This window comes from Triturus cristatus, chromosome 1_1 (assembly GCF_964204655.1).
Source record: "Triturus cristatus chromosome 1_1, aTriCri1.1, whole genome shotgun sequence".
NCBI lineage: Eukaryota > Metazoa > Chordata > Amphibia > Caudata > Salamandridae > Triturus > Triturus cristatus.
In genome coordinates this window covers 31,612,890-31,625,170 of record NC_140579.1, presented here as the reverse complement: position 1 = coordinate 31,625,170, position 12,281 = coordinate 31,612,890, and the positions used below count along the sequence as shown (strand labels likewise).

The window sequence follows — 12,281 nt, the reverse complement described above, 5'->3', positions numbered from 1 at the left end:
TTTTACCCTTGAAATGAACAATGAATTAGCCGACTCACCAAAGCTGGCGGAGAAACAAATATTGAATTTATTATACGCTGATGACGTCGTTCTGCTAAGCCAAACAAGGATAGGGCTGCAGCGATTAATAAACAAAACATCAATGTATTCAATTGAGAACAAAATGACTATAAACGAAACAAAAACAAAAGTAATGGAAGTTAGTACCAAGAAAAGGAAGGACAGTCAATACAAATGGTACCACCAAAAGCGGGAACTAGAAAAAGTACAATGTTACAAATATCTTGGGATACTATTTGACGAGAAAGGAACCTTTACATTCCATAAAAAGGAGGTGAGGAAAAGATCCAAAAGTCTACAAGGGGCTTTTCGTCTACTTTATAGCTCCTTGGGAGGTCCAACTTATACCCCATTAATAAAAGTAATAAACGCGATATTGCTCCCAAGCCTTACATACGGAAGTGAAATACTGTGTGGAATGGATTCTGCATTATTAAATAATGCTATTACAAATACATTTAAACATCTATTTTGACTTTCACCTAATTTATCACCTGCTCAGATAAGGCTAGAATTTGGCTTTAGTAATCAACAATATGCAAAAAAGGGTCACTACGTTAAGACCTGGAGACAAATTAAAACTAATATCAATAACCCAATGTGCACATTCTTGTGGAAAGAAATGCAACAAAATAAAAAACTGTCCTTCCATAAATATCTACAAAAAGTACTTGAAGAACTGTCAGTTGCTGAAATTTGGGAAATGTCCTTAACAGTACAAAGTTTTAAGAAAATGATTAACAAATCAGTTAAACATTTGTCCCTTTTAAAAGATAAAGAACTGTTTATTAAGAGATCCCACGCATGGATGTTGGTCCAGGAATATACAAGTCTTAAGGTCCAACCATACTTAGAAATACCATGGTCTGTAGAAACTAAAAACACCTTTATTAAAGCACGATTTGGCAACTTACCTGGCTTAAAACATGCAGTGCCCTGGCTGAGACCATCTAAGCCGACTATGTGCAAAGAAAACGATACTTGAAAAACTGCTTCATTGACAGAGGTGTTCGTACCTGCAGACACGCCATGGTAGTCCGTTTTAGACCAACGGATATTAAAATGATTTCCAATTTTACTAAATTTCTAATACTGGTTAAAAAGAAGTTGGATACCTGTGAGTTGGACACAGGAAATCTGGAGGTCTAAAATAGTTAAGGACAAAATTTAGGACTAAATTTATGATATCATGCATAAGTTATAGAAATATTAATTGACACTATTTATATTAAGTTCTGGAAAGATGACGGTCTGATGTAATGTTTATATATTGTATTTATGTCTATTTCAGTAAACTTTTTAGCCCTTAAAATTTTTTAAAAAAACTTTTGAACTATATTTTTAATTGGGGCGTTTTCTCTAAGAATGTAGTAATTGTAAGATTTTTTATTAATCATGCAAATAAAATTTACCAACTTCTTATATGTGCTATACTATGAGAGCTGGAATAGTGTAATGTGCATCTAGAGTTTCTTAGGGAGAATCAGAGCACTGAACAGAAGTTTACAGCTAAACACTGTAGTTATCAGCAGTCGAGAGCAAGTGTTGCCTCGAAGGGAAAACATGCATCAACCATGGCTCCTCTTTCTTCAGACTTGGATTGGCATCAGCTTTCAGAGTAGAAGGGAATACTACAGAAATAATGCCTTGTATTAACCATGTAATAGGTGAATCGTTACAAACTGAAAATATTGTTTCTTCCAATTGTTCGATGCTCTTTATCGTGTATGTGGATTTGGATCTGATAGATACTTATACTCGCAGATTCTTCTCCTTGGAATATTCCCCAGGCATCAGACTGGATCTGTACATTTTTGAGCAGTGCCATTGTGTAGTGATAGGAAGGGTTGTTTGTCTTTGGCATCATCCTCACCAGAAGTGACGTGCGCAGTGCCTATATAGGAAGCACCCCAGCATGCTGAACTCAGTTCCTTCTTTTCCGCACCATAACACGAATCGATTGAGCTCCCCTCAGTAATTTTTTTCACTTGGATTTTACGCCATGCTTTGCCTTTGGGTTAAAATGTATTACACTCACTGCGTAAGGGATTAACATGTGCAATAGAGGGTTTATCCCACCCCACTTGGTTTTCTGTATGAGGCCGGGTTCCTGTTTAACATCCCATCCACTGGTGTAAATTTCCTTGATATCTTCGGGTACTATGTGAGAAAAAGCTACCCTAATTACTTACTCTAAACCTCCACCCCTCCCCCGGGTGCGTCACTAATAAAGAAATTTTCAGCTAGTATGATATCAAAAACCTCGAACGCGGAGAGAAGACTGCTTTAATGATGCATTGTATATCCCCTTCAATCTGTATCTCTAGAATATAAGCTCATATCAGGAGGATTTAAATGCTTATCTGGACTCTCAACTAGTATCAGCCACCAGAAACCTTTGGAGAATTGGCCGCTGTCTTATTTTTCTAGAGTATCCGTAGCTATTTCTGCATGTTTTTCCTACTACTTTCTTCTTTCTAACTGGAGTCTCAGGGCCCAACCCTTTCTCGTCCCTCTTTACATTGACTTCAGTCTCTCGTCTTGTTCCACTTTTCCTGCTATACTCTTCTTTTCTTCAGCACTCGGATAGACTCACTCTCTCTGCTTGTTTATCATCAATGACCTGAGAAGAACATTTAGAACGTCTGTCAGAATGCTGATCCTGTTCCGACTTTTTAATATTATTGCGGCACCTCAAATTATAACCATCCCTACAAACTTCTCGAAATACAGGAGGTCCAGGCCGTCTTGGCTCTTCCTCCCTCTGTTTCTTTCTACCTTCTGTTTTTTCTTAATGGAACCTTCACTGTCACTGACTGCATTACCCATCGTCCGTCCTCCCTGTCTCAGTATTAGCATACATGAGGAGTCTGCTTCCAACAGGTCACTACTAAAGTGAACCCAAGAAAATTTGAAATGTCAGTCCTATCTCTATGTTGACTGACCTTCTTGTAAAAGTACCTCCCTTTCCTCTCAAATCTCCTGATTATTTTCCCTGTCGACCTTTGAATGGTATGACAGATAAGTAAACCTTTTGTTTTAGTGAGTTGTGCGTTTTTTCTTTGAATGCATTTCTTATGTACTTACTGCACTGTTCATCACGTTGTGACAGTCACAGAGCGGCGCTCCCAAGGCTCAGTTCTCGCGGTGCTGGGGTAGGGAAAAGTCTTGGTATGGGGAGGTAGTCTTGCAGAGACCAGCATGTGGTGGTGCTCCCACTCTGGTCATGTGCTGTTCCTGTGCAAGCGACCGGATATTCGATTGCCTCATTTTTGTCTGACTCAAGCATCTCGAGTAACAAGAGTTGATAGCCAGGAATCTGCATATAAACAGGATGTATCCCTTCTTCTGTTCACGGCTGGGACTTGCTGCCTGTTGTTGGAAGGTCTCATTGTTTCAGTCGTACAGCTTTTACATTTTGTTCTATAGGTGTTATTTTACTTCAGTTACTATGGAACACGTGAAGGAAACCAGCAAGGTAACAACCCTGAGCCTCCTATGGATGAGGAGGTATAACAGATCTCTAGAGGGACTCTGCAGCTATTAAGCAGACAGTCGACCCTGCTTTGAATGAACACGCTGTAAAAAGGGTCAGGGCAGACTTGGATGGGGAGCAGGAGTCTGACCACAAAAAGAGCTACATTCAAGGTTTGCAAGAGGAGCTTTATACACAGTGTTGCTCCTCTTCAGTTGACAACCTTCCATTCCAAGATGTCTTTAGAGACATTGTCATGAAATAATGGAAAGACATCGATATATCCTATATTCCTCATTTTCTGGGAAAAGATATCCAATTGACCGCTTTGAGGAACAGTACCCACATATTCCAAAAGTCAGTGCTCTCCAGTCATATTTGAAGGGTTTCATCTGGTCATCAGAACAGACAATCAGTAGCAAGTTGTTAACCGAATCATCAGGTGAGCAGAAGGAGTTGGGGACTTAACGACCTGGCCACTAAAAACTTTTCCTGAGCAGTAGATCATCTGTTGGCTGTGAGTACAGTTTACGTTCAGAGCAAGGTGAATTTTCAGGCACATGCTTTGAGTCGCAGTTTGCCTTCCATTTCTCTATCTCATTTACAACAGATACAACAGTTTGGTTTGGGCCCCCAAAGATAGACCTGTTTGCCTTCCAGATGCAATGCTCCCTCTCTTTTTCTCGGATGCTTGGTGTCCTTTTGCAATCAATGTTGTGGCCTCAACATCTACTGTATACTTTCCCTCCAATTCTCCTCCCATTAAAGGTGCTGCAGAAGATTCAGGAGGAGAAGCTTCAGGTGATGATAGTGGCTCCATTCTGGCCATGACCTCGATGGTATCGCTTGATCTTGGAGATGGCAGTAGAAGTTCAGTTTCATCTCCCTCTCATCCCCCCCCGCCCCTTCAGTTTTCCATCCTCAACTTTCAGGTTCTCAAGAGGCTGAACTTGCCAGCTTGGAAATGGAGAGGTTATGTTTGGAAAAGTTGAGGTCCTCACATCAGGTGGCCATGGATATACAAAACTCCAGAAGATCATTTACATTGAAATCTTACAAGTAACATTGGGGTTCTTTTAAATCTTGGTGTTCTGAGAAATCGGTGGCCCCAGATTCCATTAATTGTTTTAAGTTCTTGACATCTTGAAAGAGGGTTTTGAGAAGGACTAAGCTCCTGCTACCCTCAGTGCTTAGTGGTTAGCAATACAGGCGTTCAGAAGCCCATCTCAGGATTTCTCATGAGTCTTACACTAGTGGCTCTCCTTCTTAAGAGTTTTAGACTCAGGAGCCAGCCATTCACAAATATGGGTCCAACCTGTGGTTTGGTGATAGTGATTAATGGGCCTTTAGTTGACTCAGCTTGAACCACAGGAAGATGCTAGCTTACAGCACTTATCTTCTGAGCGATTACATCTGCCAGAAGACCGAGGGAGTTATCTGTCCTTTTGATTACGTTCCCTTCTTTGAGGTTTTTCCCATACAGGGTTGTACTTCAGGTAGATCCCAAATTCATTCCTAAGTGTAGTCGAGATATCAGTTTTCGAAGGAGGAGTGCTTCGGTTTTTCCATCTTCTTCAAGATCAGAATTTGTTAATATAATCCCAAAGACACAACCTTTTAATCTGTCTAATTCTTAGTTTGTTTCATGTGGAGCAGTCAACAAATGGGAAATGGTGCCTGCTCCTACTTTAAGTAGGTGGGTGAAAGGAATTTTTTACTCAGGCTTACAGGTCTTCTCTGTGTGACCCTTTTCAGCCTCCTGGGCTGAGGCAGGTGGTGATTCGCTTCTTGAGATCTGTCGGGCAGAAACCTGGGCACATCCTCAGACATTTATTTCTAATTATTGAATGGATTTATCGAATTCCACAGTCAAGAAATGTGTTTATGCTGTTTTGGATACCGCAATGGAGTGATTGTACGAGTCAAGTAAAGTTTCTTGTTGTGCCCTATGAGTTAGTTAGTGCATTTTATTGGTTTGGTATATCCTCAGATATGTTAAGACTGGGAAAGGAAGGACATATGATGGTTAAAGGACTACATAATCCAAGATGGCAGCCTTGGATGCAGAACGGAGCTGGATGCCTTTGTCTCACAGAAGAGGGAATTACAGCTCAAGTCACTCTGCCTCGTCCTTCACCACACTGGCAGTGAGTGTGGTGACAAATATGAGGTTCTTTCTGAGTTTTATGGAACAATTCAGCGAGACATGAAAGAAAACGTATCACTGTGGGTGCCAAACCCGCATTTACTGGGCGGAATTGAAAATATGTGGTGTTGTATTACTTAACCTGTAATCAAGGCCTTAGAGGTTTAGTGCGTCAAGTGGCATTTTGTGAGCACTCACTAAGGGCCAGAGGCATCCCTTAAAATAATATTAAATAATTAATAGTACAAGAGAGTAATATTATAAGTGAAGGTGTCTTATAGTCTTTCATGAGCATCATTGAGGGTGCCCATCCAGTTCCTGGAGGGGCCATTTATACTAATTCAGAGCTATTGCGTCACTGGTGGTTTCATGCGGCTTTGGTGACCATCACCCACTAGCATTAGGTGTTATTAAATAGTTCAAGCGTGCCATCTAGTTGCTGGAAGGATAATGTTCTATTGAATATTTTTAATAGCCTGATAACGAATGAGTCGGGCAAAGAGTAATCTCAGCCAGAAATAGCCCTCCTGACTCCGTGCCCCTTCATTTTCCTGCACCTTCAACGTATGTTTGCGGTCCATATTGCGTTTGTAAATTTGGTCCCTTGCATTAAACTGGAGCTGTAACAGTTCAAAAGCATAAGGTTTTTCTTTGGAAAGGTGCACAAGTGTGGTCTCGGTTGCAAGGTGGGTAGAATCCTCCTCTGGAAGTCCCCATATTCCCCTATACCTTCAGATTGATCAATATACCTCTTGAGATTCCAACCCTCCCCCATGCCTCGATGAAGGATATAGGAGGCCCCATTCTCCTCTCATTGGTTGGACCCGCACAGCTTCTGATCCTACGTCATCTGCACAGTGAAGCTTAAACCAAAGTCAGAAGCCTGCTGTACTGGTGCCTTGCACAGGACTTGTGATGGCACTGTAAATACCAGGTCCAATCCTGGGAGGATTGCAGCCCCCGGGGTCTCCCAGCTGGTTTTTTCGCTCAGACGTCTGTCTAAGGACATCTTAAGTATTTCGTAGGCCATCGGCCAAGCAGATTTTGGGGGCACCAATTCAGACCAGCTTTGAATTTATGATCCAGTTTCAGCTTTTTCATGTCCTCTTTGGCCAGGTTACTGACAGTGTACAGGCAAACTCGTCCATATTTTAAATGTGTTTTTATCTAATACTCAGGAATAGTTGTGGTTACTTTCAGTATTACAATTCTGCAGCAGCTAACTAATATTATTGCAAATAATATTAGTGACCGCTCCCATTTCTCATATGTGAACTTCAGTTTTATTCTAAAATAATTTTTTTAGGAATGTTACATGGTGTTGAAAAACATAAGCATTTCTCAGCAACATGTCTGGAATAGGCTCCCATAAATCTCCCACATTAAAAATAAATTAAAGGAAAACGTTATTTAAAACAATCTGTGACATAATTCTTTCAGGGCATCAGAGAAAGACTCTGTTGAACAGAGATGGCTCTATCAGGGTGCTCCTGAACGGCTGAGGCCCTGGGCCTGGCCCTATTTGCCCATGCCTTAAAGCGTCTCTGCCTCTGGCACAAGTACACGGACACAGGAGCCATGTTGGTTATGAGATACAGGTCGCACGTACTTGCCTCAGAGTACATGGCTTACACTTTTATTTAGGGGCTCATGTCAATGGTGAGCTAAACCAAAATATTCCTGGGGGCAGGGTAGGTGATTTGTTCCACATGCCATGAGCTTTGGAATATGAACATGATTCATAGTTTCGCAGTACAGGCTCTTTGAGCTGGAGGTAAGGCGCCGGGTTCTATCTTAGATGATACTTGGTGTGATCACTCCAGCCTCGCTGGAGCTGTGCCGTGAGGGATAGGCAGATTGCTAAGGGATTGGCGAATACTTCCAGAGGATCCAACTCAGGTTCACTCATCAACGGTATCCAGGATACTGGCTGTGCTGTGGCCCCTTCATCAGTTCCCAGGGTCGGCCATCTCATTGCCAATCTCCACTTTGGTAAGCATGAAAAACAAATATGTTCCTGGTGATGTCTTTTCCTTCGCATCACGCGGTGACCATGGTTCCTTTCTGCTGGACTAAGACCCACAGGTATTGTTCAAATTGGAGCTCGAAATTTGCTCTAAGGATACCAGTCCTTAATGCACACTGGATCTCCTGGTCGAATATCTGACTCTCGGGCACCTCAGTGGATGCTCCCCCTTTGATTGGTAGCCTTCTTCTTCTGCAGTGTTTGGTGGTCGTCAATGGGGGGAGGTCACCACTGTGGTCGATGGGGAATGGTGTCTGCTATCACTCAACCCATGATGGCATGTCCTGGGGCCTTTTTGTAGTGGAATGTGGTGTCTGGCAGGACTCCTGTAAACAGGCGTATATGGCCCATTCAAGTGTTTGTTAGTTAGCATGGGATATGCAAACTACTTTCTTAAACATCCACATGAACCTCTCAGCGTCCCCATTGGCTTAGGGCCACAGTGCAGTCACCTTCTTATGTTATGCTTGGCCAAGGACACAGTACTCATAGAGCCTGTAAGTCATCAGCCAGAGGTTGGGTCAGTCCACCACTCCCCCGGTAGCTGCAGTTTCCAAGCCCCTTTACTTCACACTTCAACCATCATGGGCAAACAGGGGGAGGCATGATACTCCGTCAACTGCACCACTGAAGATCGATAACATCTAACTGCTGGATTCTCCAGATTGTCCAAAGTAGCTACTCCCACCCCTTCGTCACCACCCCTCCACCCATGCCACCCACTTGCGACAGGCTGATGGAGGCCTATCTCTCATTGCTCCACCAGGAAGTGGCACCTCTCTTGTCCAGGGGAGCCATAGAGAGGGTTCTGGCTTCAGAAGAAGGTTGTGTTCCTATTATAGAACTGTACCTTCTCAATTTCTTTGTGAAAAAGGAGAAATACAAAATGCTTGCTCAAGTTCTGTCTGCCCTCAATACAGGAGACCGAATGGTAGCGTTGGACTTGCAGGACCTATATTCCATATTCCCATCCTGCCTCCCCACAGGTGTTACCTGCGGTTCACGGTGGGCCACGAATACTTTCAGTTTGCCGTGCTTCCTTTTGGCCTTACCAGCACCCCTCAGGTATCCACCATCATGATGGAAGTAGTTGAAGCTCATCTGTGGAGATCAGGGTGCCAGTATTACCCTATTTCGACGACTGGTTATTGAAGGCGGACTCCCCCCAGGCAGTCGTCTCCCACCGCCAGCCTATGTCCGACTTAATACATTCACTGGAGTTCAGTATTAACATGCCGAAGTCACACCTGACTCCCTCTCGAACGCTCCCTTTCATAGGAGCTGTTCTGGACACAATGCGGTTTCGGGCTTATCCTTCTGAAAAGCAAGTCCAGGATATTCAGGCTATGATACTGATATTTTAGCCTTTATCCTGGGTTTCAGTGAGACTGACTCTGCGGCTGCTGGGCCTCATGGCCTCCTGCATCCTGCTTGTGACGCATGCTTGCATATGCAGGCTCTGCAGTGGGACCTGAAGTTCCAGTGGCACAGCATCAGGGGAATCTCTCTGACATGGTCCAGCTCTCAAAAGGTACTGAAAAAGATCTGCAGTGGTGGTTAACGAACCGTGAATGGGGTCATTATCAGACCCCTCTCCCCTGCGCAACCAAATCTGACAGTAGTGACAGATGCGTCACTCCTGGGCTGAGGCAGCCATCTGGGATAGGTGGACATCAGAGGCCTCTGGTCTCTAGCAGAGTACAAGCTCTATATGAACCTGTTGGAGCTTCGGTCGATTCGTTTGGCACTGAAAGACATTCATCCTTCGATCACTTTGCACTGAAAGTATTTTATCCTTCGATCAAGGGAAGACTAGTGCAGGTGTTCATGGATAACACCACTGCCATGTGGTATTTCACCAATCAGGGCAGGGTGGGGTCATGGACCCTCTGTCAAGAGGCCATGCGTCGCTAGACATGGCTGGAACATCAGGGCATTTCCTTCGTGGTTCAACAACTGGCAGTTCTCTACAAGCCAGGGTGAAGATGCCTAGCGTATCATGAGTGATGTCATCTACCGGATGTGGTGCAAGGTCTTTTTTCGGTAGTGGGGAGCGCCTTGGTTAGATCTGTTCGCCACTGCCGAGAACATACAATGTCAGCAGTTTTGCACACTGGAGTTTCCAAGGCGGCTCTCGCTCTGAGACGCTTTTGATCTCAAGTGGAGCTCAAGTCCCCTGTATGCCTTTCTGCCCATGAGTTTGGAAAAGAACGGGGCCCCTGTATACAATATAAGATTGCCTTTCAACAAGGAAATACACAATTGTAAAAATGAATGCCTAAGGCAAGGCGATAAACAGTTGCTAATGTGGGCAAACAAAAACAAAAATGAGTTATATAAACACCAAATAAACAGATGATATTCAAAACATTTATATTAGATCATTTATTGTATAAAAATATTGATATATATTTTTTGTAAACATTGTTTATAAATATTTAAAATACATTGGTTATTGTTTGATGATAATTATTCACATTAGGAACAACATTCTGTGTATGCATAACAATATTTCAGAATTGAAACATTTTCAATGTTAGTTATTTATAAGAAATCATTGTTGTTACTCATGTATCTTAAACAGCCAACACCCAGTGACAAAGCCAATCATACTGACAGGCTTTAGGTGTATGTCAGTTGTTGTGTCATGTATTTGGATAAAATTACATCTCAGAGAGAAACCAAAATACTGGTCAGGTGGCACACTATGGAAATCACAGAAATGTATTTCACATGTTCTTTTATAGAGAGCCCCCACTTTTTTCATCTCACTTAAGGACCTGTCTGCACATAATTCTATGTGACTGGTTTCAGGCAGCATCTGTGGGTGCTTCTCGAAGTTTGGTTAGAGCATATCTTTCCAAAGTTAATGCTGCATGCAGTGCAAGGCAATGGACAAGCATACATTTTAAGGGGCTATAGTTGTCATGCTGTACAATTTACACATTACAGTAACTGTTGAACATATTAATGCAGGAAGATATGGGGCAGTTTTTAATGTGTTTAAGACTATATGTTTCCACTGCTTTATAAGCCTTGCTTTCTCGCTACATTCATTTGCTTTGAAATGCACCATTTGCCAATCTATTTTTAATTTCTTTCTTGGGAGAGGGACTCACCCTGGACCCCAGGTTTGTCCATTGAACTTATTCACATCATTTGCTATATAAAAGTTATGCCTGACGTTTACGCCTACCACTTTCAAATGTCACCAGCCGCCACTGGGATAGACCCATTTCAAGTACTGGTGATGAAGGGAAGGGATGGCAGCTAACCCAGCTTTGTCACTTGTGGTGAAGGGAGGGTATATGGGCTGGCCCAGCTCTGGTACTCGTGTTGATGGGAAGGAACATGTGCAGATCTGTCTTTTACACAGTTTATGTGCTTGAAGAAAGTAGTCAGTAGTCAATGGTGTTAAATGGCCAAACGACCTGAAGAAACATTTTTGCGACCCACTGTGTGACACAGAAGCCTAAATTTTGGCTTTCCCCTTTGGTTTCAGATTCTGCGACTGTACAACGTGATGCAGGTGGAGAACAACACCTGCCAACAACTGAAGTTGGAGATCGAGCTGACCGAAGATCTCCGGGAACCGGGTAAATGATGCTGTTCCCCGGTGCAGACTGAGAAGACACCACTCTCCACTAGGCCACTATCACAAGTGTAGGGAAGTGCTAGAAACACTTTCCAGTGATGCAAATTTCTAGACTGAATATTCAGCAGCCTGACTGTGCACCAGTTGTGCCAGTTCTGTGGTGGAGTGGTCATCTGTTTCACATTTTGGAGACACTACAATGGTAAATGGTCAGTGTAATGAATTTGCAGTCAGACCTAAGAGAGAGTCTATCAGCATGTGGGAGCCTCTATTCCTAGACAGTATTGTGTGGCTCCTATATTCTGATTATTGGCCCTTGACACCCCAGTCTGGTGTTAGGAGCTGCTTTGTAGTGACATTTAAAGTGATGGTTCATAATCTCTGCCCAGAATTGCAATAGTCGTTGTATGACTTTAGTTAGGTCCTCAATACGAGTGAAATGTTTACTTGCAATATGTATGATAGTTCCTGTTACCAGACATATCTTAATTGGGAGTTGATACTATAACCCCACTCTTGCAGTATTTTGTGGGCAAGTCAAACCCGATAGTTACTGGGATATGCATATTTTGGCACGTTAAGCATTAAAATATGCACGTGAGTCCATATTATTAGGGACAAACTATAAAATAGGAGGTATGTTTTGGACCCGATAAATTCCAACCCACGGAGTAGGATTTTATAAGGTGCTATAAATGTCAGCTCAAAGTGCAGACCACTCGGTATGAAAGATGAATGAGAACCATAATGTATATAGCATCTTTCTTCACTTATAACTTCTACTTATTTTCCCTTCACCCTCTTTTTCCTTTACGGTTCTCGCTGGAAATGGGCAGGAAATGTAAATACAAAGACACTGATTTCACAAAATTTTGTTGCTTATATCACAGAGTAATCACTTATCCTAGGCAGATCTCGCATAGTTGAGCTACTCGTCAGAATATGGAGAGCTTAAAATGACTGACGGTGATCCACCAAA

At 42.7% G+C, this 12,281-nt stretch overlaps 1 protein-coding gene across 1 annotated transcript in view; it reads left to right on the top strand.

Moving 5' to 3' along the window:
* Positions 1-12,281, top strand: part of LOC146869242 (complement C4-like) — a 550,923-nt gene that overhangs the window by 477,098 nt on the left and 61,544 nt on the right. The window contains exon 32 of the mRNA XM_085646117.1: positions 11,210-11,303. Coding sequence (XP_085502243.1) covers positions 11,210-11,303 — 94 coding nt within the window. The remainder of the gene's footprint in view (positions 1-11,209; positions 11,304-12,281) is intronic.